Genomic DNA, 27,157 nt, shown 5'->3' on the forward strand with positions numbered 1-27,157 from the left:
ATGTGTGGCTGTTGTTGTTCGGTGGACTTGACGTACGACGGTCGGTTAACATTGGGCGCTGAAGATGGCGACCTCCTGCCGGTTGCGCTTTGCAGCCAGATTCGTGGGACGCAGAAGTTCGTTTGTAGCGTTCGTGAGATATGTGAGTGGTGGACCCCAGAGTTCCCTGCAAACGGAAGAGGCCCTGAGGGATCACAACACAAATTTTGGGTATGAAAAGGTTTCGGAGCACGAGAAGGCTGAGAAAGGTAAGACAAGTCCGAGCTTGACACGGAAGTTTTCCATCTGAAATCTTCATATTGGGTGCGCAGTTCGTGAAGTTTTCAGCCGAGTGGCGGAAAAGTACGATTTGATGAACGATGCCATGAGTGCGGGAATTCATCGCCTTTGGAAGGACAGGTTGATCTCGGTCCTAGGTCCGTTGCCGGGAATGCAGCTCATCGATGTTGCTGGAGGAACCGGTAGGTCGCTTGTAAAAACTTCCTGCTATGCAACCAAGGGGCTGTCGCGCAATGCCTTTAGGGCGTGCATTCGAATAGATGTAGCTTGAGGCACATGGGTCAAATTTATCTTGCAGAATTTTCAGCCATCCTGACAGGTGTTTTGTTCGTGACTTTAATTACTTATGGAACCCTGTGATTGGTAAAACTATATATGCTTTTTTTGATGAGGTTGGCCACTGCCCTTCTGGCACAACGAACCCTTGTCAAGATGTTAAGATTTAGCTTTAAACTAATTTCCTGTGCTTTCAGCATTATTTTAAACATGTAGCAGAAAAGACAGATTAAGCATAGGAATTTTTCAGTGTGCTTTGCGCCCACTAATCTAGACTCCATGCTTGAACTTTCAGTAAAATTCATTGCCGTAAAAAAAACGAGAGAACCCATTACATGATGACACACTGGCTTAACAGCAAACGTGCACATGACCTTGTTCGGTTTCTTTTTTTTTTTTTAAATCTAACCAACTTTTCTCATTCAAATAAACTATTAACACAGGTCTGATTGGCTGTGTCTTGAGATGTATGCGCTATATTTGTGTCATTATTTCCACTGGAGCACTACATGGACCCGGGCTGGCCCGAAAGCCAAAGTTTGGCCCGCGCCGGGCTCTGGGCGGGTAAGCAATTGTTGACTCGTGCCTGGCTGAGGCCTAGGAGCTTCGGGCTGGGGTCGGGCCCGAACATGCTATTTGCAACTCCACAAAGCTGAAGACTATAAAAACTGCAGCCCTATGCAAATTTTTGGTCAGTGGTGTCAGTCTGTTTATGGGAAAGCCTACGCAGGCAGGCCTCGACATAGAAGTGATATGCTGCTCAGATTAGTGTACATTAGCAGCACTGTTCAGACACTGGAACAACAGTGCCAGCAATTGCCAGTGCCCACTAAATGCCTCACTTTTCAATGCGATTAGCATTCTTTGCTGACTTAAGGTACTCATTATCTATCTATCTATCTATCTATCTGACGCCATCTGACCCAATTGTTGTCTGCTGACTTGAGCCACTACACATGTCCTCAAGGTCATGGTAGTTCTATCGTCGTCACACAGTTGTAATCATCCCATTCTAGTCGTGTCGTTCTCGTAATGCTGTCGTACCACTGTCGTAACTTCAGAAATGCCATCAAATTGTCATCACACCTTCAGAAGAACTTCAATTTGGCCTATCTGGTGTTTACTGCATATCATATTGACTGCTAATAAAGACGAGGACAGGAGAAAAGAACACAAAACGACGACACGGGCACCGCCAATGTTGTTGTTTTGTGTCCTCTTCCCCTGTCACCGTCTTTAGTAGCAGTCAATATAATATGTCGTCATACCCTCGCCATACTGCTTTTGTGGTTGCATCGACAGTCCATCGTAATCATGTTGTCATCATTGAATTGTAATTATGTCGTGGTTGTCATGCCATCATTGTCAATGCATCGTCAACATACGGTCATCGTCACGCATTTGTTGTACATACCACAGTCGTGATACCATCGTGGTCATTCCATTGTTGTCATTCCAGCTTTGTCATCCGATTCTTATCATACTTTTGTCATCCCGCCTTTTTCGTCATACAGTTGTCGTCACGCCATCATCGTCGTATATTTGGCGTCATTCCCTTGTCACCAGGCCACCGTCATCACGCTGTTGTCGCATGGTCGCCATAATTTCAGAAATGTCATCCAATTGTTGTCATGCCGTCGTTGTCGGACTGCCTTCATCATTCCATCAACATAATTTCTCTTTCGTTCTGTTATAATTATGCTGTCTTCAAATCAATTGTGATTATGCCACAGTCGTCATGGCCGTGGTTATTTATTGTCATCACTTCACGGTCATCCCATCATTGTCATGTCGTCATCCTCACAGTGGCTTCGAAGTTAATGCTAACAGCATTAACTTCAATAGTAATCTTAAGATGAGCTCTGCCGGAATTCTTTCATCTTGACAACACTAAAAAAAACTCTGGTCAACATTGTTCCCAGGTTACTATGACCTCGAATTCCTAGAGGTGATCATGCTTGGGCATGAGATGGGCGACCTGACATTCGATGGAGGTACGGCTGTGAGTTTGATAGCAGCCCTGCCTATTAACAAGGGGAAGCGCATTGGAAAGGGGGAGGGGAGTGGTGGTGAAAGGCAAATTCAAGGGTTGCTAGACATCACAGAGTCGAATCAAAATGATGAAGAGTTAGAAAGATATTTGCATTTCCTTCGTGCTACAAAGAGTGGGAACTTTATTGGAGCGAGACTTGCTGCAGAAAAATTTCCAAGCTGTCCTTCTTGTTGCAATCACAAGAGGAATCAGCGAGAGGAGTTTCGGTACAGCAGGTTGCATTTTTCAAGAGCAGAAGGCGTGCCTAGAGGCAGAGTCATCTGGAATATTTTGTTGCTACACAAAAATATGTAGATTTTCGACAGTGGTCATTGATGTGCCGCTTTGCACTGCCTGTGTGTGATCATCTTAATAGAAAAGCAAAAATTAAACAAATTGTCTACAAGTTTTTAGATAACCTAAATAAAGGGGTAGCACATAAATTCTGCAAGGTTCATTCACATTTTTTTTTTTTTTTTTTGCTAAGCATAGTGCAACTCACTACTGGTTTCCTTTGTATTTCTTCATTATTTTTTTCAGTTGTGTTTAATATTCTGCTGTAGTTCATCTCACAATTAGTCTAACCAATTAAATTTAGACTTTCAAGTGTCCATTGTTCTTAGATAAATACCTTAAGGCTATGCGAATGCTGCAAAATCTCTCAACATTTGTTAGGGGGATGTAAAAAAGAAAATGCAAACAATTTTATTTTGTCAACAAACTTTTTTTTTTCAATGCTATTTTCACACATTAAGTGGCTCAATGCTTGTGTTCATTGCATTGTATATGTTTTTTTTAGCACTAGGTGGGTTCCTTGTGAAATTACACGAACAAATGAGTAGATCATATTCCATTCTGACGGGGAAAAAAAAACCCTGTTGCCTACATTGTGGATGCACTGTACTGAAACATTTGCATATATTGCGAAACAGGGATGCCTGAATTGTCGACTGAAAAGCTGACACTATTATAATGTAGACAAATAAAGCAATCAAAATGGCATGGTCCGTGTGAAATTATGATTGCACATGAGGGTTAACCATGCTGATCACCAGTTTATGTTTAATGAAGAAAGGTTCTGGTGGCCACGTATTGCGGTATTCCTAAAAGGCAATAGACCAGCTAGAGTTACATTATTGTACATCCCAATTATTATATGAGATGTAAAAGTGAGATGAGATGGCTGGAGGGGTGTATGGGAGCATATTCACCTTTGCCTTTGTTATAGCATATTACTGCACAACTATTTAGAAAATGTAGTAGAGCCATTCCGTCACACTTTAAATAAAGCATGAGCATGGTGATCACGGATGTGCTTTTCTACATCCTGCTCCCTAAATGCAAGCAGGCATTGTGCCACTCCTGTTGGCTGCTGCCTGCCTGATCCCTCCCTGTTTTCCTAACTGTCTGTCGTATATGCGTGTTTTCATACCAGATATTCGAATAGTAATATGTGCATGTTCGGCTAGCAATGAAGTGATATGAAATATTTATCTATCTCACAGTTAGAGTAGCTAGCAAGAGCAGCAAGCAGTGCAAAAAGCTGCTTTGATGCAGCTTGAAGATCGGCCAGCGCCCGTTCATTACAAGACAGTGTGAATAACTGAGAACTTGTCCTAGCTTCTTGTAGGCTCAAGGGCTAATCGGTTGAACAGAACCGAGCAGTGCTTGGGTGTGCCAACGTAGAGTACTTTAGGGCTCAGTCCGGGTCCAGGCCAGAAGAACAGGCCCATACAGTGCTCTGATTTGCACTAGAGCTTCTGATTTTTAGACATCGTCTTGGCTTATATAATTGTATACACCCAGTGCTTCAAACGGATATTTGAGTTCTGTTCTTTGAGCCATCACACTTTTGTCGGTAGGCTGTGTTATTTGTGGCTCATGGCACGTGTCAAGTTCACATCATGGAACGCTTGCTGCTTGTGCTGCAGGAGACATTTCAACAAGATTCATTCAAGCTGTGAGATATCAAGAGCTCCAAGCTAATGACAACACAGATGCGGATCTCGCTGATGGCTCATCAAGTCAGCGTGCACATGCTTACGTTGTGGACATCAACAGAGAAATGCTGGAAGCTGGCAAACGACGGAATGATCTTCTTTATCCTGGTTGGTTCCCTTCATTTGGCCGCTCTGCTGATATTGTAAATCCTTTTATTTCAGCATGACCTTACTAATGCAGAAATTAGTTTACAAAACAAAAGCAAACAAGCTTTTGCCGCCCGAGTGAGCCATTTGGCACAAGCTCGAGATCACAAAGTTTAGTTGCCGCGCAAATATGTCCAAGGCCACCGTTTTAGAACAGTTTGGGCCATTAAATTATAGGGTTTTACAGTATTTGGTTTACAGTGCATCTGCAGAAAAATTTGGAAGTCGCAAATTACAGTGCGATATGCTCAATATGGTAGTTCATAAAGGGCTGTCTATGACATCTGTACGGTCTAGCTGTATTAGACATCATTGATGGTTATCTGTAGCCTGTTCTTCTGAAGCTGCAGTTCTTTTTACAAGGGGTCACCGGCACCAAGCAATAAAGGAAAGTTGGGTAGAAACATTAATTTTTGTGTTCTTAAATGGTCAAATTTGTTGGTTCCTCAAGGTATATGGATCTAGGTGGAAATGATATTGTATGTTCAACTGGGTACTGTGGTCACGCATGTCAAATGGCACTACAGGGAGTTGTGAGCTTATATATATATATATATATATATATATATATATATATATATATATGTAGATTTCAAAGATTGGCAAACGCACTTATGATCTGTGCCCTCAAACAAGCCCATGTCGCTTGCTTGTTCATGGCATCAACACAGAAGCTGTAAGCAATGCTGGTGGCAACATCTTGCAAACGTGTCTTTGATCCAACTCTACAGGGCTTTTATTGCCGTTGGTGGCAGTTTTCAACATGTCTGTTGGGATAACTGTTTAGACACCAAGGTAACCTTCTTACACAATCTTATTATCTCCTCCACCAATAGGAGCTCTGCTAGACAAGAGCATTTAGAATTCGCTGTGGTTTGGGACATGTCTGAAGTTACTGCTACTATAGCACTTCTTACCAGTGCATGCCCATTTCAGCATCACCACTGACGTCATGAAAAGCCGCTCTAAGTACTGTCTGGATTAGTTTAGGATTAGATGTAAAACTGTCTTGCTGATTTAATGTTGTTTCTGTGTCCTTATGTAAACCTGTCACATGTGACAGAAGGTAGAGAGAGAGAAATTCGAGACAATAACTTCCCTGAAATGCCGAGCTGCATTTTAAACGACACAGAGGTGCTGATGGAATGAAATAGATAGAGTTTTAGCCAATTATTTACAGCCCCCTTTGCTAATATATCCTAACAATTTTTGCACAGCCGCCCAACAGGAATGCTAGTGCGCATGTGTGCTTCACTCATGCCTGCAGTGGAAAGCAGAACATTTCTCTCGCTTCACTGCAGAGGCAATTGAGCAAATCATGACTGTGCATGCAGCTGAGATTACTGCGTGTTCCTCAAGTTTCTGGAAGACACGCTTATCACAATCTGAAATCAATCTACCACATTGCGTGGGGGGGTGAGACGAAAGCCAGAAGTCTAGATAATTACCTAGGTAAACCAGTAACCCCCAGTATGGTGCAATGGGAGGTACAGCGCACCAGCTCGAACGCAGAGGTGCGAATGGTGCTTCTAGACCAAGTCTGGCGGGCAGCTGAGGCCAGTGGAGCCCAGGCTCTGGGGTCCAACCCATAGGATCTCCAAGACCATCTTACTGCTTCAATCAATGTTTTCATCATCATCATCAATGCAGTTATTTGCAGTGTCTCGATTCATGAAGTGTGAGCGGAGCAGTCCATATGTGATGCTCAGCCAAAACTGTCTAATAGCTTCTTTTCATCCCCAGCTTGCTCAATGCATCAATGATGGTTTCGATATTTGGTCTACTGGTCTTTTGTTGTTTCTGATGAAACAAAACACTGGGAATACACATGTGAAAAACAATTTTTTTTTTTCAATTGCTGTTTATTTGTACTTGGGCAAATGCCAAGCTTGCCATGCCATAGAAGTGGCTGTGTGATAAGCTGTACTTCTTGTTTCTGTAGATATATCTTGGAGCCAAGGGGATGCTGAGCAGCTGCCATTTGGTGATGGTCACTTTGATGCGTACACTATCGCGTTTGGTATTCGTAACGTCACTCATATTGACAAGGTAAGCTTTTGATGCTTTCAAAGTTTGATTGCGGTGTCACTATGAGATAACCTTAAGTTAAATTATGACGACAACCAGGGAGATTTTGTTTGAAAAGTTTACAACTGCAGAACATCGTGGGTGCTTCTGCTGTATGTTTCATTGAAACGATTTGAGAGTGGGTGTCTCCGTGCACTCCTTTTGTAAGTTAGGGTAACGATGGCAATTTCTTTTTATTGTGCCAAGAAAGGGCCTACTTTATGTTTTTATGGATCTCGTTCCATGTGGAAGATCATTCAGCTTACATAAAAACACAGCAGTAATTTGACACAAACAAAATTCGCTCCATCGAAGCTGGAACTGGATTGGGCAGGCAAGAGTATTATGAGCACATTTCTGTGGAGGGGGGAATGCAGAGCATGATTTTCCATTTTCATTGGGTGCATGAGACCACTTCATCACTTGGCGAAAGCGAGAGGGTGATAAGGGGCTGGAGGAAATATTGGGGGGGGGGCAGCCACCGATAGTTCTTGTCCCCCTTTAGAGCCAGATCTGTGGGCAAGCTGGATGTCCACATTTCATGATATCACTGCAGACATGAGGGCATGCGCACGCTGGGAACAAGAGTGTTGGTGACATTAAAACGTTTGTTCAGCTATAACTTGCTGTTGTTAAATTTCTTACCTTCCATGACGTCCTTTTGCAGAAAAAGCTAAACAGAATGTTTGCTAGGTTACGTTGCTGTTCTGACGTGCCACACATTGGGTTCTCTTCAGCTTCTTTGTTGTTTCTGCAGTTGATAGTCTACTAGAGGAACGTTCATCAAGAAGAGTGGTGGGGTTGTGTACAAATTGTTGGCATCGTCGTGAAATTAGTGTATCAGTGCTCTGCAGTTTGCCCCCTTCAAGCTTTCCTCATGTGTGTATGCATTTGTGCAGCATACACTGCTTTCCTTAGACAGCACCTGCGGTTTCGTGTTAACTCGAATGCGCGTGCTCAGCACGCCGAGACTTTCCACGCTTAGTGCTTACATTTGTGCAGTGAGTATCTATCACTTCTGCACTACCGAGGATGTAAACAGGTGCTATTATCTGCGACACCATTCAATAATTATAGCGTGAAAAGCTCAGTGCTTTTTTTTTATTGCACCATGTTGTACTTTGTGCAATAGCTGAACGCATGTTTGAGGACAGCTTCACCTTTTAATGGAAGGCTTTCATGAACCAGACTCTAGATTCTTTAGCTCTGGAGTCTGGTCCTAAAATTTTACACATTAGAGTATGGATTACTAGCCAGCCCAAACCAATGTATTGCCAGAAACAGTAGTGCAGATGACGAACGTCTGCTACCACAGTGATGAGTGAACAAGAATGCAACATCTGTTAGCCATGATGATATGAAGCCAACAGTGAATGAGGCCAAGATAACATGGGGTAAATTACCTTCTTTTCAATTGTAATGTAGAACTAACAAAGTAAAGGGAAATGAAAGTGGATGAAAAATAGCAACTCGCCTCAGGTGGGATCCAAATCCACGCTTCGCTCAAGTGTGTAATGCTCATACAAATTGAGCAACCGTGGCAGTGTTTTTCATCTGACTTTATTTGGTATTAAATTTGCACTAGATTGTACAGTTTTATTTCCTCTTACTTTATCAACCCTACATTTAAATTAAAAAATAAAAATGAGTCATTTTATTCCATGCTTTTCTTGGTTTAATTGCGTGTTGGCTTCATATCATGATGATTGCTATTGTAAGCATGCGAAACAGGTTCTGTTTTTTCTAAACGTTCACTTGAAGCAGTAACCTGCAAACTTGAAAAAGATTTTTACTGTAAACCCTTGAGTCTGCTGTGTGTCAGTGGTTGCTGCTGTGGATGAGCAACAGCCACTGCCACTGTGCCATGGCATTCTGCTAATGAAATTGAAGTTATGGGTTTGATTCCCAGCCACCAGGGCTTTATTTCAATGAGGGCTTGGTGCAAAAATACTTGTGTACCCATTAGGTACATGCCAAACAGCCCTAGGTGCACAAAATTAATCTGGATTCAACAGTGTTAATTGGGTCTGGTGCTGTCTCAACACTCAAGTAATCTATAGTACCCCCCTTATAGTGTTTTTTTCATAGACCTCGAGTTATGTTTGGATGTTAAACCTTATGATTTCACCTGATTTTTAAACTGAAGCTTCCTTTGGCTTTTCTCCCGACTTTGTTTGCCTGGATGACTGCCTGGCTACATAAACTGGGCTCATCCCACATACAGCGCAGTCAAAGGTGGGGACTTGGTGGGCTGATCTTGATACCAGTGCAGGATGCGTGTCCTCGCAAGGGTTTTAATGTGGCTTTTAATGCAGATTGATTCTGGGGTCAATGCCTCATAGCGTTAAGTTAGACCTAGCCGATACGCATCTCCTGCAGCATATCTCGGCAGGTCTACCGGGAAGCTCTAGCTTGACTTTGAGAATTATTTTCCAATAGTTTCTGCTGAATCTTGTTACTATTTTGTTACTAACAGGATTTATACCTTTGTAGGTGCTTGATGTTTGGCTCATATGGTTTTGAATGCAGGAAAAGTTTGTGCTGCATTTCTTTCTTTTTTTTTTTGAAGTATGCGTTTTAGACCTCAAGCTAATATCTAATAAACCTGCATTTTTTTCACCTTGTGCAGGTGCTCAGCGAAGCATATCGCGTATTAAAGCCTGGAGGAAGATTTCTTTGCTTAGAGTTCAGCCAGGTAGAAAATCCACTGCTGCGTAGGTAAGTTACATCTCATGCTTTTGGTTCCAAGACGATGCACTACTGTAGTCTTGTTTCTTGCATTTAAGTTCTTATGTAGTGCTAAAAAGACATGGACTTACATGAGAAAGATAACATGGCACTTTCTAGCATCTGTTTTTGTCTCTTTAGCGCTTTTTAAGAACCCAGTATGACAGAACAGTCATGCCAAATTACTGCCTTGCATCAAAGGCTTTGTTTGTCTATTTGCTACATGTATACATTGTGTACTTGTGTACTTACGTAAACTGTCTTGCGCTGCTCTGTAATGCTGGGCCGAGATGTGCTACAGGCGGCCTTCTTGGCATGAACGGAAGTTTCTTTGCTGGCGATAGCAGCACATCATGATCAAGCAAAGTATGAACCCTGAAGATAATCACTAGAGCTCTCAGGTCGTGCAAAAAGATTGGCAGATAAGCACGCACAAGAAAGGAGACCACTCAATGCCGTAAAGGAAACTTGCCGATGTACAGCTGCGGATGTCTCAGGCTGACTGAAAACGTCGTCACTGTCAGAGATTGAATCTGCTTTGCTGTCATCTTTGGAATCAAAGCTCGAGTCCACATCACTAACTTCAAGTGCGCTTTTCTAGCAATGCAGCTGTGCATGTGTGCAGTGTCACAGGCAGCACCCCTTGCCGGGATTTTATGAGAGAAGCGAAACTAAAACTCTTGGAAACTGGTTGAAAATGCTAGGTCCACATATTGGAGATGTGGTGGACCTTCACAAATACACTTTGGTGGAATAAAATGGCTTGCATTCCAAACCAAAGCTAACTAGTGAACAGCTGGCATCATTTTCAGGTAATTATCACTGCTCAGCACTGCCGGACGGCAAAGCCGGCAATGTAATTTAATTCCTGACTTGCTGGGAGTCATTTGATTGCAAAATTTTGATGCTAGTACAGCATGATTGTGACCGGCATGTTTTTTTCTCGAACACGGCACAGGGTGACAGCCACGCCCCTTTTTGCTATAACATACGCACATTGGTTCGCAGAAAGGTCCGTCAAAAATCACAACATCTCCAGAGCGGGAAAATTTAAACTGATTCTGAAAGTTCAGTGCCTGTACCAACTACTGGATGGCCTTAAGTGGATAAGAAACGGCTCCAACATGTCGAAATCGGCGATCTAAAGCATTGATCACCGTGTAACGAGAGTCGACTGTATTAGCCATTAACTGTTTCGTTACCACGCCTATTCAACTCAATCACCGGTGATCAATTTGAATAGGCTTGGTAACAAAAGAGTTAATGGCTAATATAGTCGACTCTCGTTACAACGAACCCTGATAATCAAACAAAAAATGTCCATTTTATGCGAAGTCCGTAATATCCGAAATGTCTCACTTCAAAACTTTGGTCACAACGTGTAACAACATTATTGTAAAGAGTGAGTTACGAACGTCCAAAGTAAAACACAAACAAAAAGAAATGTCGCAGTTTTGCCCGAAAGGCAAAGCATCGATTATGATAGCACATTAGTAGACAGCTATATGAAGTAAGGATAGTAGTTTTATTGGCTATATAAGGTTGTAAACATTCATTTACTAACTTAACAAGCTTGGTGTCACACATGCACAGGTAAACATGAACACATCTCGCCCGATGACCGTGGAAAGTTGCTGCCAAAACATTGGAGTGAGGAAGCACAGTAGCAGCAGCGAGTGAATTGACCTCCGTGCTGCCTGTCACTTCAACACGAACTAAACGTCGAAGGCACAGTGCATACAAAGCTACAAGCAGTGGGCACACTTTGTCCATATTGCAGATTGCTTTCAAGATATGGTGCCCGCGCAGCCGCGCCATAAGCAGCAGCCGCTGGAGTAGAACCCCCCTCTCCCTTGCCTCCCCCCATGCCTCGTTCGCGAAAGAAGACGGGGCGCTTTCACCCCGCCTTATTGAGCCACAATCATCAGCTGCTCCTCGCAAATCAGCTGTCAGCCCGTGTCGACACGGCGGAAGTCTGTTTTATGCACCCGATTTTGACAAAAATTGCCGCTAATTTCGTCCGCTGTAGCTGATAGTCTGTTGTAGTGTGGTCCGATAAAAGCCAACTTCGTTGCATTAATAAAATAGGGAGAGCAAACTAAGGGTGAAGTATGGTCCAAAAGTCTGTTGTACGCTGGTCCATTCTAGCGAGCGTAGACTGCAGTGCAACTTTTATCAAGTGAGGAGGTTTGAGGAAAAGTCGGGAGGGCACACGGGTGGGAGAAGCACCTGTCTAATGCTGATGTCATACGGCACACTTTGATCGGGATAGAATTTCTCAGTCGCTTTTGGCTCCTTTGCGCAAGCTGCTGAAGGGAGCCAATCGGGGTCACGAAGTTCGATCCTGATCAGTCTCGAAAGTGGCTGCGTGACAGCGCTATAAGAGGGTAGAGTCTAGAGAGGTGCGAGAGTAGTCTGCATGCATGCATGTGTGAGCAGATGGTGTGCGTGAGCACAAAGAACATGTGCACACATGCAAGTATGCATGCACGTGTGCATACACATAAGCACATGTCATAGAGCTGGTACAGGCAAATTTCAGGTGCCTGTCCATTGCATAGCAAGTGCAGCAGCGCATTTATATTCGAGTGGAGTACAGATTAGGGCATGTGTATGTGTGGTTGAATGCAAAGGCGAACTACTAAATAACGTTCTGTTGCCTGCACAAGGCAGACATAATGGCAAAGAAAGGCTTGCTCACACACTAACCGAAGGCTGGTACTTTGCGCTGCCTGACACGTGACAAAAGCTGTAGCTCAAAATTTTGAGGCATCAAGTCCCTAAGGCATATGTGAGCGAGAGGTCGACACATAATGCGAGCCATGTCACCACACTGTAGTGCAGGATAACGTGGCTGCGCCAACATGTGGCAAAAGCACAACTGTTCAAGTACACGTAACATGATACAAGCTATTATGGACACTGCTTGACATTTAGATTAGGTCTACAAATTTAATTTTTTTATTTCTTTTTGTCAATGCCTTTAAAGGAATGCTAAAGAAAAATATGAGTGAAGAGCTACATGGCCTCTAAATTAACAAATAGGTAACTTTTCTCAAGTGTAGGAGCTTGGTGCACCAGGAACAAATGCGAAAGAGGAAGATGGCTGGCAGTGTTACTACGACGTTTCGAGAGCAGCAGCTCCCTATGATGTCACAACTCACAACTTAGCACGACTAGTTCATTTTCAAACATTAGATAACAAATCATTTGAGCTCATTTGCAAGCAGTAAGCACATCTAACAATATAAACAGTAAGGGCAGACTCCTGTCAGCTGGGTCGGCACACTCCTTGTAACCTTTCTCAATGCATTGATGCCTTGGTTTGAGTGTTACATTAAAAAATTGAAGTTTGGCCTTGCTTCTCCTCGCTGGGAAACAATCTATTGCCTCAAAAGAAGTGCAAATTGAATTCTAAAAAGGTAGCCTACCAGCCCAAATTGATTTAGTACTGTTTCTTATGTCTCATCAACAGACTTAAACTGACCATTACAACACATTCTTCTCACGAAAGCGTGCTCTTGCAGCGTGTTGCTGTGCGATATTGGTGTAAACACTGTGTGATCGGGAAGATGTTTCAATCCCTGGAAAAATATGTCTAACAAAAATATCAGTGTTTTTGTGGTTTCTGCTTTACTTAGGGAATAAATTTGAATGATTGTGTGTCTCCATAGTGCGCTAACCATATTATTTGGTTTGTTTTTCATTTTCTTTTTAAAGCATATACGACAATTACTCCTTCCAAGTGATACCAGTCATGGGCCTATTGTTGGCGCGGGACTGGAAGTCATATCAGTACCTAGTCGAGAGCATTCGCAAGTTCCCATGCCAGGTGAGGCTTTGAATGGACTGCGTTGGTTTTTGTGAAGTGTGATTGTCCCGCTGTACCATGTAAGAATAAAGGGCCCAGTCTTGCAGTTGCTGCTTAGCTTTCAATAATGGGTCGGAGCCTATATGGCAAGCACTTCCAAGCCATGGAAGGCAGCTTACTGTTATCCTTGAAAAGAAAAGTATAGTCAGTGCGTTCTACAGTGTATTCTAACTGGCAACGAAATATGAGTGCATTGAACCTGAACCGAACCAGTATTCTTTTCTGTTCGACGCCCTGATGCTGTGACAATGAATTCTCGACGGACATGGCAGGGCTATGCGACGTGGAGAAGCCATAAATTCGAAAAACAACCCAACCGATTCTTCCATGAAGCTGTCATTCAGCCAGTGTGACACGAAGGGTGATCAGAAGGGAACAATAAGAGAGCCCTTCTCCTGGATCCCCATGCTGGTCAGTTGATGTGGCCTGAAGCTCTCGCTGCACTGCGGGGAGTTGGCGACACAAAGTGTAGAGAAGTACCTGACAAGAGTTCGCATTCAAATTTTCACCGATTATGCTGTTGTTCACTTGCTTTTAGTTATTGTTATTTTGTACTGTTGTAGTTGTCCACACACCGTTCTTTTAAGACATGTCAAGCTACTTATGTAACTTCTAGCCTAGAGAGAGATAGAGAAATAAGGGAAAGGCAAGGAGGCTAACCAGGCTTAGCCCAGAGGCTACGCTGCACTGGAGAAGGGGAAAAGGGGATTGAAAGAGGAGAAAGAAGAAAGAAATTCACAGTTTGCACTGTTACACACACAAGCGTTCATCGGTGAGTCAGTCACCGACAGTCATACAGGCTGGTGTATTTCAAGAAATGCACTAGGCCTTTGTGACCTTGTACATAGCAGATGCACGAGGCTACGGACCCAAGATCTTCTCCTCTATGAAGGGCTGGTTGTCTGAGTGCCTCAGAGCTGTTCAAAGGGCACTTCTCTCATCTTTGTATGTGGATCAGTCACGCAGAAGATGTTTGGTCATCTCTTTGACACCACGTGTGCTGCACTTGGGACTGTCTACCATTCTAATTGAGAATAAGTAGGCCTAGAATGACCATCCAGCAGGTGCACCTGAAAATAAAGTTGATTTGAATTGATTGAGGAGGGAGGGTAGCGGAGGCAAGCCAAAAAGCCTGGCAGCGGTGTAGTCGTTCACCAAATACCTGCAACTTTATGCCGAGGCGCAATTTTGAAAACTCTGTGTGGCTGTACCGTCATTGTAGACTAGTACAGCTGCTGCTATATATGTATAACAAGTTCTTGCGCTCAGGTAGGTTTAGGGGCCCTTTATGAGGCAGGAAGAGAGTGGTATAGATTGGAGAGCATACAGGCAGCTATATTTAAATCTGAAACCTGGGCTAGTTGAAACCTAGGCATTCGTGACATTTCCAGAGCCCGAAGGAAAAGGAAATACATAAGGAAAGAAAGAGAACAAGTCAGGAAGGACACTGGACAACAGATTTGAACAACAGATTAGGGAGCACATATCACAGTGAAATTAAAAGGAAAAAATTAAGTTGTGCAGACAATGTAATGCATAGAGCAGACAGCCAATTGTCTGCGAGAGTAACATAATGAGGTTCCTAGGTGGGGAGCAACAAAGATGGGTATGGCAGAGGGTCAGGTGGTGTAATAACGAAATGGTCAAATTTGTAGGCATGGTGCAGAGTCAGTCGATGCAAGACTTTGAGATAGCTCGGAGAGACATTTGTCCTGCAGTGAACCTGAATTAGGCTATTGACCATACTGACGACTCCTTGGCTTACATATCTGTCTGAGTGTGTTTGAGCATTAATGTGATCTCTCAAGCCAGACAGCCACAGTTGGAGACAGCTTTATTCGCCCTGGAGTGAACCTGATATTGTAACAACCATCTGCATGAAATTCACGCAAATGGTTTAAGGGACATTAAAGTGAAGATGTTGAATTAACCTAGGTTGATGTAGTGTTTGTATTTAGTGCCTTATTTAGTAGTTAGCTCTGTAACGTCCTTGCATCTCATGTTTTCAAAGGTCCTGTCATAAGGTCCTTGGGAGGTATTGGGAGGTAGAGTAGAATGTACGAAAGAGTAGAGTGCATTGACAAAGGGAACGAGAGGGCATGCGTGCACAAGGGACACATGCCAGTGTGAGCATCATATTGTTACGTGTGGAAAGACACAGACGAGAGATGCTATTTACACGCTATTTACACTGGAGCCAGGCAGCCAGGCTGACACTCGTTCGTGCCAAGGGCACCAACCAACTTCTTCGTCGTTCTCGCGGCGGCTCGTCTCTTGAGCATTGCTCAATCATATCGTAATATTACCCCCCGGCGGCAAAAGCACTGTCACGGTGCTGTTAAATATCCAAGGTGCATGGAGAGTTGTAGGGCTTGAGTCGGGCAACGTGGACAATGTCACTGGTTGTCACAGCGGAGGACGTCGTGGGCGTGGCTAGAACGATTTCATAGGTGACATCGGTCACTTTGCGCATCACGCGATATGGGCCTGTGTAACAGAAAAGCAGTTTTTCACAAAGGCCGACTTTCCGCGATGGTGACCAAAGCAACACAAGGGCGCCGGGCACAAAATGGACATCACGGTGACAGAGGTCGTAGCGTTGTTTCTGCTTGTCTTGAGACACTTGTAGACGAGCGCGCGCAAGTTGGCGAGCATGGTCAGCATGGGCGATTGCATCACGGGCATAATCGCTAGTTGAAGCTGTGGCGGACGGAAGCACAGTGTCCAGTGGTAGCGTCTTTTCGCGGCCATACAAGAGGTAAAACGGGGAAAAGCCAGCAGTTTCGAGACGGTAAGAGTTATATGCAAAGGTAATGTAAGGTAGAGCCAGGTCCCAGTCACGTTGGTCGTCTGAAACGTATTTGGATAGCATGTCTGTAAGGGTGCGGTTCAAACGCTCAGTGAGGCCATTTGTTTGGGGGTGGTAGGAGGTGGTAAATTTATGCTGTATTGAGCAGGCACGCATGATGTCGTCAATGACTTTGGCCAAAAAGGTGCGGCCGCGGTCTGTAAGCAATTGACGCGGAGCACCGTGCATCAATATGATATCATGTAGCAGGAAGTCCGCAACATCAGTTGCACAACTGGTCGGAAGAGCACGGGTTACGGTGTAGCGGGTCGCGTAGTCCACCGCGACTGCGACCCGCTTGTTTCCTGATGTAGATTCCGGAAATGGGCCTAGAAGGTCCAAGCCGACACGATGGAAGGGCTCGGCAGGGACGTCGAGTGGCTGCAGGTAACCAGCGGGGAGCTGGGAAGGCTTCTTGCGTCGTTGGCAAAGTTCACAAGCGGCGATGTAACGTCGTACGGAACGGGCAAGGAACGGCCAGAAAAACGGCGACGTACACGGTCATAGGTTCGAGATACGCTGAGGTGTCCTGCCGTTGGTGCGTCGTGAAGCTCTTCTAGAACGGTGGAGTGGAGGTGTTTAGGTATTACAAGCAGGAACTCAGAGCCGTCTGGATGAAGGTTACGATGGTACAGAGTACCGTCGCGGAGGACAAAGAGGCGTAGAGTAGCATCGGCCGGAGAGTGTCCAAAACGGTCGATGAGTGCTCTGATGTAGGCGTCACGGCGTTGCTCGTCGGCGAAATGAAGCAGCTGGGATACAGAGAATACGCAAGAAGCACTGGCAATATTGGAGGAGTCAGAGTCGTCAACAGGGTAACGCGACAAACTGTCAGCGTATTGGTGCAGGCGGCCAGACTTGTACACCACGGAATATGAAAATTCCTGTAGCCTCAAAGCCCATCGGCTAAGCCAGCCTGTAGGATCTTTTAGCGATGAGAGCCAGCACCTCCACCAGAAATGTTACGTGTGGAAAGACAGAGACGAGAGATGCTATTTACACGCTATTTACACTGGAGCCAGGCAGCCAGGCTGACACTCGCTCGTGCCAAGGGCACCGACCAACTTCTTCGTCGTTCTCGCGGCGGCTCGTCTCTTGAGTATCGTTCAATCATATCGTAATAATATGTTCCACTCAACACATTGATTTGGGCAAGTTGATTCGTACTTGTAGAAGAAATAGGTGGTGTATACTGTAGAAATTAAAACTAAGATTATGGGGGAGGGGGGCGAACGGGAACTTGAAATGAAGTCACTCTACAGCCTTGGGAATGACGGTTATTACGTGGTTTTCTTTGGCATGGCTTTATTGAGAAAGCAAACTGCATCATATTTTTTTATTACACCAGCATTTATGTTGTTACAGGGTGATTAAGGAAGAAGACTACGGTCTTGGGCGTGGCTTTGTGCAGAAATATTTTTTGTCAGCTGTCTTGTATAATTTTTGTACATTGTCCGTGAATGCGCCATGTATATGTTTCCTGCGTCCCCGTAATATATTGGTAGAGGTGCGGTCTATTGTGGCTGGCAACCAAGCTCCGCAGCGGATGTCACATCGCCGTCTCCGCCATGGCTAACGGCAACACCTCTGAATCACCATTGCCTTCACCATCAACACTGTCCTCATCATCAGTTGTCCTGACACATCCTTGGTATCTCGGGACGTTCTGGGGGACCGATACCGTTAGCATGGAAAACTAGTTGGCCTATGAGTACCCACAACAAACAGGACCCGCCGTCATGCTAACCAACATTATTTTCTGCTTGAAAGGCACGGTGAAGGTTTGGTTCAAAAATCACTAAGAGCGACTAAGCAGCTGGGACTTAGGTAAACAGAAGTTAGAAGACCTCTTTGGCGAGCTCGTCGACCATAAAATTGCCGCAAAGCCAGAACAGGCATCCCACGCCCACTCATCGACAGAATCATAGGTCTCATATATCCAGGACATGCTGGCTTCATGCCGTAAATCTGACAGCAATATGACAGAAGCTAAGAAGGTAGGACATGTGTTGAAGGCAATTGCCGACAATGCTTTCAATTAGCTCCTGTGCAAATTCAGTTCTGCCATGGGTGCCAGCAGTACTGAAAGCTAAGCTCTCAAATACTGCTGCAATGTCCTTGTGTGAAGACAAAATGGCACCGTAACATCCGTCGACATCAGATCTGAAGCAAATTGTTCGGCATGAGCTTCATCCATCCATTTCCATCCATTTATTAAGCCGTGGTTACCAACCCGGCTTCATTTCTGCTTGTGCAAGCCATCATTTGCCAAGAACTCACAAATATCGCTATGTACTCCACGCATTCTGTCACCTCTCATAGACTCAGTGAATGCCCTACTACTGTGGTCTCCTCAGGCCAACGGTTCTTTCCACATTATTGCAACCCAGCTGAGTGGAGAACTGTAGACAATCAGCTGCTCTGTTTTACCTGTTGCCATGTTGGACATGTCACCCTTCATTGTTGCAACACCTGGCTTTCGACATCTGGCACGGCCACCAACCTGAGCCCTTTCGACAGCACTGCTCGCTGTTTTTCGCTCCCAGTTCAGTCGAATGCCGCCGATGTTTCTGCTAGGCATGCATGGTACAGTTGCTCGCCATTGCTGTGCAGACACCAATCTTGTTCGCCTCAAACATGTCGCTCATCGTCCTGCTTGCTGCAGCCCCGTCGCCTTTCATCTCCTGTGGCTCTTTGCTGCACCTTAGTAGTGATTAAAAAATGCAGTGCCTGGAGGTGGTGCTGCATTTGCTACTATGGCACCAAATCCCCTTCTTGTGTCTACGAGGAAAAATGCAATTGACCTTGAAGTAGTTGGCATACCTGTCCAGGAACTCTACCGGAGCACATGTGTGAGTAATGAGTGCTGACTTATGTAGACATATCAAGAAGGTCCTTACACCGGCAGCCATACAGGTTCTCCATGTTGCTGACACCGGCGTGTCAACTGTTCTTGGCAGGTCTGCTTCCTGTGTAAACATTGCCTGCTACCCTATGTGTTTCCTCTTCACTGTCATCAACCAGTGCCCCATGATGTTATCCTTGAGTTGTACTTTTATTGCGAAGCAATACTACTTTAGGTCGCACTTCAGCCTGTTCCGTGGCGAGGCGGTGGTAGGCACCATTGACCTTTAGCGTGACCTCGCTGCGTGACGTCACACCACGTGACCTAGAGTGACGTCACACCAGCTGTGTAAAAACGGGGCCCCATCTCACGCCGTCGCGAGGCGAGGCGGTAGCCACCAACGGCGGCCTAACTCCCGCTCCTCTCACCAGGGGCGCTACGGTCGGTGTGACGTCACACCAGCTGTGTAAAAACGGGGCCCCATCTCCCGCCGTCGCGAGGCAAGGCAGTAGCCACCAACCGCCTCGCAATCCTCGCACTATTGCTTCGCAATCACCAGGCTTAACCAAGCTAAGCCACGGCTGTTTTTTTATTGAGTCATTCTATGCTCATCGGCTGTGTTACCAGCATCCTTCAGCTGGTACTCCCTCTGCTTATCGACAGTCTCGATGCCACGCTGCCACACTTTTATGCTCCCTTCAGGAGGTGTGCATATTGCCTCAGGCTGTTCACCTGTGTTGTTTTGACTGCACAGCCACATGTTACTGAGTGATGTTCTGTCCCCTCTTCGACGTCCTTCTGGCCCAGAGTGTTGCTGTTCCTCACATTAGCCATGTGCATGACCAATAGCGGCCCTGCAAATGGCATTGCAGTGACGTCAAATGGGGGGGTTGCCTTTGTTGTCTGCTAAGCTCAGGCTAGAATAGCTTCATTCTCACGTGTTTGCTCACGCTCTGACGACTGCATGCTCTCTTAGCACGGTGCTCTCCAATTACTGTTTGTATATTTTGCTAGTGTTCATTTTATAAATGCCAGCGTTAGGAGGACAACAAACGTCATATACAGGGTGTTTCAGCGAACAGTTTCAAAATTTTTTAAAGGTTTCCTGTGGCAGATAGCTCAATTCTAGTTTGTGAGCTGGTCTACTCGAAGCGGCGGACACTACTTGCACAAAAGATTGAAATGCAAAATTGTCTAGTTAACAAGAATTCACTAATTAACTTTTAGCTAATTATATTATGATTCATATTGCAGTTTACAAATTGTAGCAGTGGACTTCGCAAGGCGGATCCACTTGGAACAAATTCTCAGGACGGCACCAGTTTCGATACAAATTCTTGAACTTTGTGGAGAAAGGCATTGGCGTTCTAGTTACTTGTGTGCTTCAGTACATGAAACAACGTTTTGTTAACAAATTAACTGGAATGCCAATGCATTTCTCTGCAATGTTCAGGAAATTATATCTCGAAACTGGTGTCATCTTGAAAATTTGTTCCAAGTGGATCTGCCTAGCGAGCTCCACGGCTAGAATTTCTAAATTGAAATATGGGCCATAATGTAATTAGTTAGAAGCTTAGTTAGCAAATTTTTATGAATTAGTCGATTTCGCATCTCAATTTTTTGTGCAAGTATTGTCCCTTGCTTCGAGTAGACCAGCTCATGAACTAGAATTGTGATATCTGCCACAGGCAACTTTTAAAGATTTTTGAAAATGTTCGGTGAAACACCCTGTATATATATCTTCCATATAACTGCTTGGATGTGTTTGCCCACTGGCAGTCGCATTGTGCTGCTAAGCTTGAGGTGCCAGCCACGGTGGCCACATTTCGATAGAAGAGTAAATGCAAGAACACTCGTATGTAGTTAGATTTAGATGAGCGTTAATGTGGAAGACCACATTCAAAAGTCAATTCTTTTGCACAAGGTTGATTTCTTTATTTTAAATTTTATGTATGCCCAAGCATTGAGGAACGTATTGCAAAAGAAGTTATCTTCCTATCATAATTAGTTTGGGAATTGCAGCGAGTTTTCCTACCAATACTCTAATATTGCAAAACTGAAACCACATTGTATTGTTTCTGAAAATCAGTACTATTCCATTTATATAAATATTATCCAAAATAAATTTTTTTTTCATTTTCTGTGGTTTGTAACATTACCAGGTATTTCGGTACTTAGTCGTGCATTTGTTAGTTTATGTTATGTAACCTCATGTTATGCAAACTTTGATATTTCTGAATACGTATTTTCAAATGAAATTTTCCACATTCATTCCTCACATAGGGGTATGTGCAGCGAACTAGGACAAAAGAAATTGATGCAATATATTTTAATATACGGCTCATTTCCAAATAAATTTGATCCAAATGGGCAGTCTTTTTCACTTTGCTTAGTTTTTCAGGCATTACTTCCTTAATATTTGTCACATTACATTTATCCTGGTTCAACGCATAGGTCCTACACTTAGTTACATAAACACTCAGCGTTACTCAATTCAGTAGTTCATTAGTTACTTATTATTGTTGGCACAACTAGCACTTTTAGCGCATCTTATGCAGATTACCCGCCAAAAAATAATATCAACCATATTTTTGCCTTCTCAAATTTTACATTTCACTCATAATTCTATTCACTTGGTGTTGCATGCATAAAACCTTTACTGACAAGAAAGATCTCATGATTTTACTGACAGGCGGTTTATCTCGAACCTTAGTTACGCCACTGTCTATCACGTTTCGTAATCGTCATGCGTGCCGTTCACTATATTCTTGCAAATAAATCTCATGACAACTTTCTAATGCAAACATTTTGTTTGTTTAGGTTAACGTCAGACTATTTCAGTTCAGCTTACTTTCAGACTACCGGAAACAGCTCCGAAAACTCACATTATCAGCACAATGAAATATTATGTTACAGAAAGAAAGAAAAGTAAGAAAGTATAACAACATTTTATTGAGCCATTGTGTGTGTGCTTAGCGTGTGTTAATATGTGTGTGTTTAGCACTGCAGATACTTTTTCAGTCAAGTGCCCAGCAAAGCTAAGATTCTCAGTGTTCTTGTTTATGAACCCCAAGGCCAAGACCACTTGGGTCAGTGTGGATGATGCTAAGGGCGTCTTTTTGATAGTGTGCGAGTGTTGGTTGAGTTGACAGGCCTGCCTTAATGTTCTGGAACGCTGATTCGTGGTCGGTGCCCCAATGCCACTCCCGATTTTTTCTTCAGAAGTTCACTGAGGAGCACAGCGTGAGCAGTGAAACCAGGGACGAAACGGCGGAAGTAGGAAGTGAAACCCCAAAAAGCGTTTACTTTGTTTCGTCATTTTAGGAGGCGGAATGCTTGCTAAAGCTTGTAGCTTCGAAGGGTCGGGGCTGATGCCGTGGGCACTCACAGCATGACCCAAGAGGCAACTTGTGAATAGTTGAAGAAACACTTTGAAGGCTCTATGTGGAGCTGATCACCATCTAGCTGCATTCACAGAACAAAATATATTGAAAACGGTGGCCTAAGCAATGGTTGCTGCTTGTTTTGTTATGCGGTAACACGAATTCTCATCGCTGGACGAATCTCACCTGCAAAATGTGCCTGTTAACCATGGCAGGAGCAAAAAAAGGAAGTTTTACGCTAGGCCTACTAACACGCAGAGGCAAGCTGCGTCATGATGAAAGTAATCAAGTTTCATTAAAGTTATCTTGCGAAAGTCAGCATTGCAGCACAAGACTACACAAGATTTTTGTCTCCCCTTCTATCACACATTTTCGAGTGCATTTTGCTGCAATGCCATTAAAGCAGTGCATGCATGAGTGCGCCGCAGCGATGACATAGTTTCCTGAGAATGGCATCAAACGTCCTTCGTGATATGCTCAACGCGCTGGGCAGAAACAAAATTGTAATATCTGTGGCCAATGCAGAGGGCGACCAAACATGCAGCACATGCTAGGCAGACAGAAACAGTTATTACAGTGCAGACACTGTAGCTGAAAGCCAAATGCTGCAGTTCATCATCAAAAACAGTCTGACAAATCATCATGTATGCACCACGACTGTAGGACAGCAATGATGATAAACCACTGCCATACACACAAGGGTACACACTGATGACTAGCGGACGACACGTGGAGCAATCCACCCTAAGCGGGGTGACGATGGCAATTTTGCTCAATTTTGCAGGGAATACTGTCCTGGAACATTTCATACATACTATTCTACAAACCTGCAGACTCACATTTCAGACACTCGAGCAGAGCACGTTGGCCAGTAGGTTCAAGTTGCCTTCACATAGCAAGTGCATGCGCGACAGTGCAATCCCCTCATTGGTGCCACATGCAAGAGAGTGCCACTCAAAGGTCTCGGGGCTAATAGCTGTGACTGTCATGAACAAAAGCGCCTTTTTCCTACTTTTTAACTTCAACTTGGACCTTAAGTGCTTCCAGGTGGCATATTCTTAGCCAGCATGTCAACAGTTGAAGAATGTGAAATTTCTAATCTCCACGTTGACACTGATCACCATTGCCTTGCCAAGATGGTCATCGGTCATTGATCTCAACACGGCTTGCGCATACGAAAGCCAAGAAGAGGTGGACGAAAGTTGCCCTGCACTCATATTTATAAACACTGTCTTGTGACCTTCGGATACTTTGCGCTGGTACTTCAAAATGTGATACTACGTTGAAACTGACAATGCGCTGTGAGTGCTTGAAAAGAAGCTGTTGTTATTGACGGTTAGGCCAAAATTCCAAATGGACAGTACAAGCTTCATTTAGCCTGATTCGTGGTTACATCTACTCCAAAAAAGGTGTTCAACGTTCAACAATACCAAGCTTTACTGAGAGGGTAATAAAAAGTTCCATGACTTGCTATTTAACTTCAAATTAGGTTTTGTGTGAGGGTAGCTCTTTGTCATATCAGTAGTGCTGCTGCAAGCCTTATCGGATGGTATGTTTTCCCGGATCATACCTATATTCTTTTTTCGCAATCCTCTAAATGAACAAACCGTATTTGCACGATTCTACTGCATCACTGATTCTAATGTGCAGTTATATTACTGCTGCAATATTTTTAAAAAGTAACTTGGTGCTAATTCTACCGCACACATCATGTGATGAAACCTGAGTCAATGCGTACCATGTTGAAGCAATATTTTAGAGCATACAAAGGCACACAGACACGCGCACTGCTGAATATTAGCAACTAGTGGCTATTGGAGTTTAACAACTCCTTTTCCTTGTCTACCAACCACGGAAAGTCATTTTCAGTTCCATTTAATGCATTAGAAATGCCTCACTTTTGGAGACACATGCAGCCATCGTCTGCGAGAGGGGATTCCACATGCCATGGACCCAACTTGCGATGTCTCCAACAGTCATTTTCTTCAGATCAGATCGATAGCAGAATGGCTAGCGACCTTGCATTCAGTTTTTTTTTTTTTCGTTAGAATGGCTTCATTTTTTATGTTGAGTAGGATTAGTTACAATTAACACACATGCAAATTTATGTGCACCTTTTATTACAAAAAGTGCACATTAGAATCATGCAAATACAGCATGAAAGGAGCTCTACTGCATATACTATTCATTTATAACTAAATTAGTCACTGTGAAGTTTAGGTGCAGTTGGCTTGTAAGGGGTATTTTGGGTTAAGTATGATGGAGACTGTACATTTTTAGTTATAAAAGAAAAGTGAGGCAACCTTGTCTGTGCATATTGCGTCTAATCATTTCTCTCTCTCTTTTTTTTGTGTGCGTGTGACTGGATGCAGGAGCTGTTCAAGGAAATGATCCAGGCAGCAGGTTTCAGGGAAGTCACCTATGAAAATCTGATGAATGGAGTTGCAGCCATTCATTCAGGCTTCAAGCTTTGACGGAGGCAAGACAGATAGATGCGACATCCTTGCTTTGTTCACCGCACTTCGGTTGCGTCCATATTCCCAGATTGTTAAAAAATACTGTTCCTTGTTGGTGTGTACATAGATGCTGTGTATACGCCAGGGTCCTGGTGAATTATATAAATGACTGGCGAATATATAAATGAACTTATTTATGAAAGAATCTCCCCTTTCATCCTATGCATTGGAAATGACTTGAAAGCTGATGGCAAGTGCCTTAGAAAGTGGTGCTGCCAGCATTTTCAAGTGCAGTCTGTTCTTTGGCATGCCCATTTTGGAACACTAGCATATTTTCATACTTACTTTGATTTTGTTGAGAAACTGTAGCATGGCTCCTAGAAGAATCCTATCTATTCTAAAAGCAAGTTTATTAGTTTGTGAGCCTAGTTACATGCTGTAGTAAGAAAAAACAACTATTAGGCAGCTTTTATAATGGCAATGTTGTGACACTTTTCCATAAAAGCTGCTTAATTTTAGACCAAGTTGCAATTTTTGAATAATGTTTCTTGAGACAGAGTTGAATGCAAATACAACTTTTGAATACCCATATAAACTGTGCGAATTTCTATAGTAATTTTTTTCAAAATGAGCAGTTCGCCTTTGTAACTGTTGTGATAGAAGAGAAATTGCATATAACTTTTATAATCAAAGAGAAGTGGCTGTCCCATACCCAAACCATGTGGAATAAGCATTGAATACTGCTGATTCGTCATTAACATATGTGTTTTCTCTACCGTCACTTAAGTCACGATGACTGGTCTGTGCCTTGGAGTCTTTTGTGGACTGTGGCTGTAATGGCAGATAGTCAAGACTGTAGCTGGCCTCTGCCTTGCTCCATTTGGCTATTCACCATTTGGAGATGTTGGCACACGTTTCAAGCTGCAACTTCAGCAGTTCGCTTCTTTCTCCTGTCACTTCTTGGTGGGTTTTACGCTGGTACTATTGAATATCATGAACATCATCTTGTCATCACCCTAATTCAAATCATTTGCAAGACAAAAGGCTTCTCTCAAAGTTCTCCATTTACCTCTGTCCTACGTCAGCCAAACCAATCTTATATTAGGAATTTAAAGCGGTGCAAAAGACTAAACACCAGTAAAAGAAGGACACAGACAGACACGATGCTGACTCACAACAAGGTTTATTCATCACAACTGCGTTTTATATACTTGTGAGCAAATGCCATGTCTGTGTCCTTCTTTTACTGGTGTTCCATCTTCCACGATGTTTCAAATTCCAAGTATATCGTACCAACTTGCCCGAGCATCCACTTCAGTAATCCTATATGCCTGCAAAGTTTCTAAGCTCACCTTTTCGTGTAACTCCAGCCTCGATTCCATTTTCTAGTATTAGGACATTGAATGTGGTAAGAGAGTGGTAAGTAATCGTTGCCCGATACGTCCTCTTCCTTGTCTTTCAACATGTCCTTCTGGGTGCTCCATGAGCACGAATAGCTCCACTGAATACATGCTAGCTTGTGATGTCATGGCTTAGAATGCCTGTCCCAGAAATGCAAAGTTAGGAACTGGATTTCTGACTTGATTTGGAATGGCCAAATATTGTTTTCGTTGCTTTATTTATGCCCACTGACTGGTGAAGTTTGGTGCTTATTAGGCCTCTGCAAGATTCACATGGTTCTGCAAGAGCTTGTTGGAACCACTTTAGCACCACTTTGTAGAATATGTTAAAGGGGCTCTGAAATGCTTTTCTAACTAATCATAGAATGGCCTCACTATTAAAGTATGTTGTCCCACCAATCTCAAGCCACAAAAGCTTTTAGAACCCTCCTTCAACTACAAGTGGAGTTATCGCATTGATACCTAGCTTCCTCTCTCTTTTTGTCTCGGCTAGTGCACTGGAAGCTACACAGCGCAGAAGCCAAAAGGGCAAAGCCCCGGCCAAAGCTTGAGTGTCATGGTGGAAGGGCTCACGCAGCACCCCGTGGCGGCAGTGATAGACTACACTACACATCACATAACTTCTATCTAGGAGGCCACTCGCAGCAGATGCATCTATGTGCACTGCAAAGATGAAATGACTTTTCTGTCGTTTTGAGATTGCAGGCATATACATGCTCCATTTATTTAACTCAAAATTAGCAATTATGTATTGCTGAGAATGTTCTCGCGATCAAGAAATCAGCCAATAGATTTGGTAGGCCAACTGGTTTCGATCAACTTTCGA

At 43.7% G+C, this 27,157-nt stretch overlaps 1 protein-coding gene across 1 annotated transcript; it reads left to right on the top strand.

Moving 5' to 3' along the window:
* On the top strand, window positions 1-25,136 carry Coq5 (ubiquinone biosynthesis protein COQ3, mitochondrial). The gene is made up of 7 exons (XM_050189617.3): window positions 1-248; window positions 312-461; window positions 4,519-4,695; window positions 6,677-6,783; window positions 9,431-9,519; window positions 13,249-13,360; window positions 24,848-25,136. Exons 1-7 carry the CDS (start codon window positions 65-67, stop codon window positions 24,947-24,949), a joined length of 921 nt encoding a protein of 306 aa, XP_050045574.1. The 5' UTR covers window positions 1-64; the 3' UTR covers window positions 24,950-25,136.
* The last annotated feature ends 2,021 nt before the right edge of the window (window positions 25,137-27,157 follow it).

The sequence above is a fragment of the Dermacentor andersoni genome, chromosome 3 (genome assembly GCF_023375885.2).
Source record: "Dermacentor andersoni chromosome 3, qqDerAnde1_hic_scaffold, whole genome shotgun sequence".
In the NCBI taxonomy this organism is placed as follows: domain Eukaryota; kingdom Metazoa; phylum Arthropoda; class Arachnida; order Ixodida; family Ixodidae; genus Dermacentor; species Dermacentor andersoni.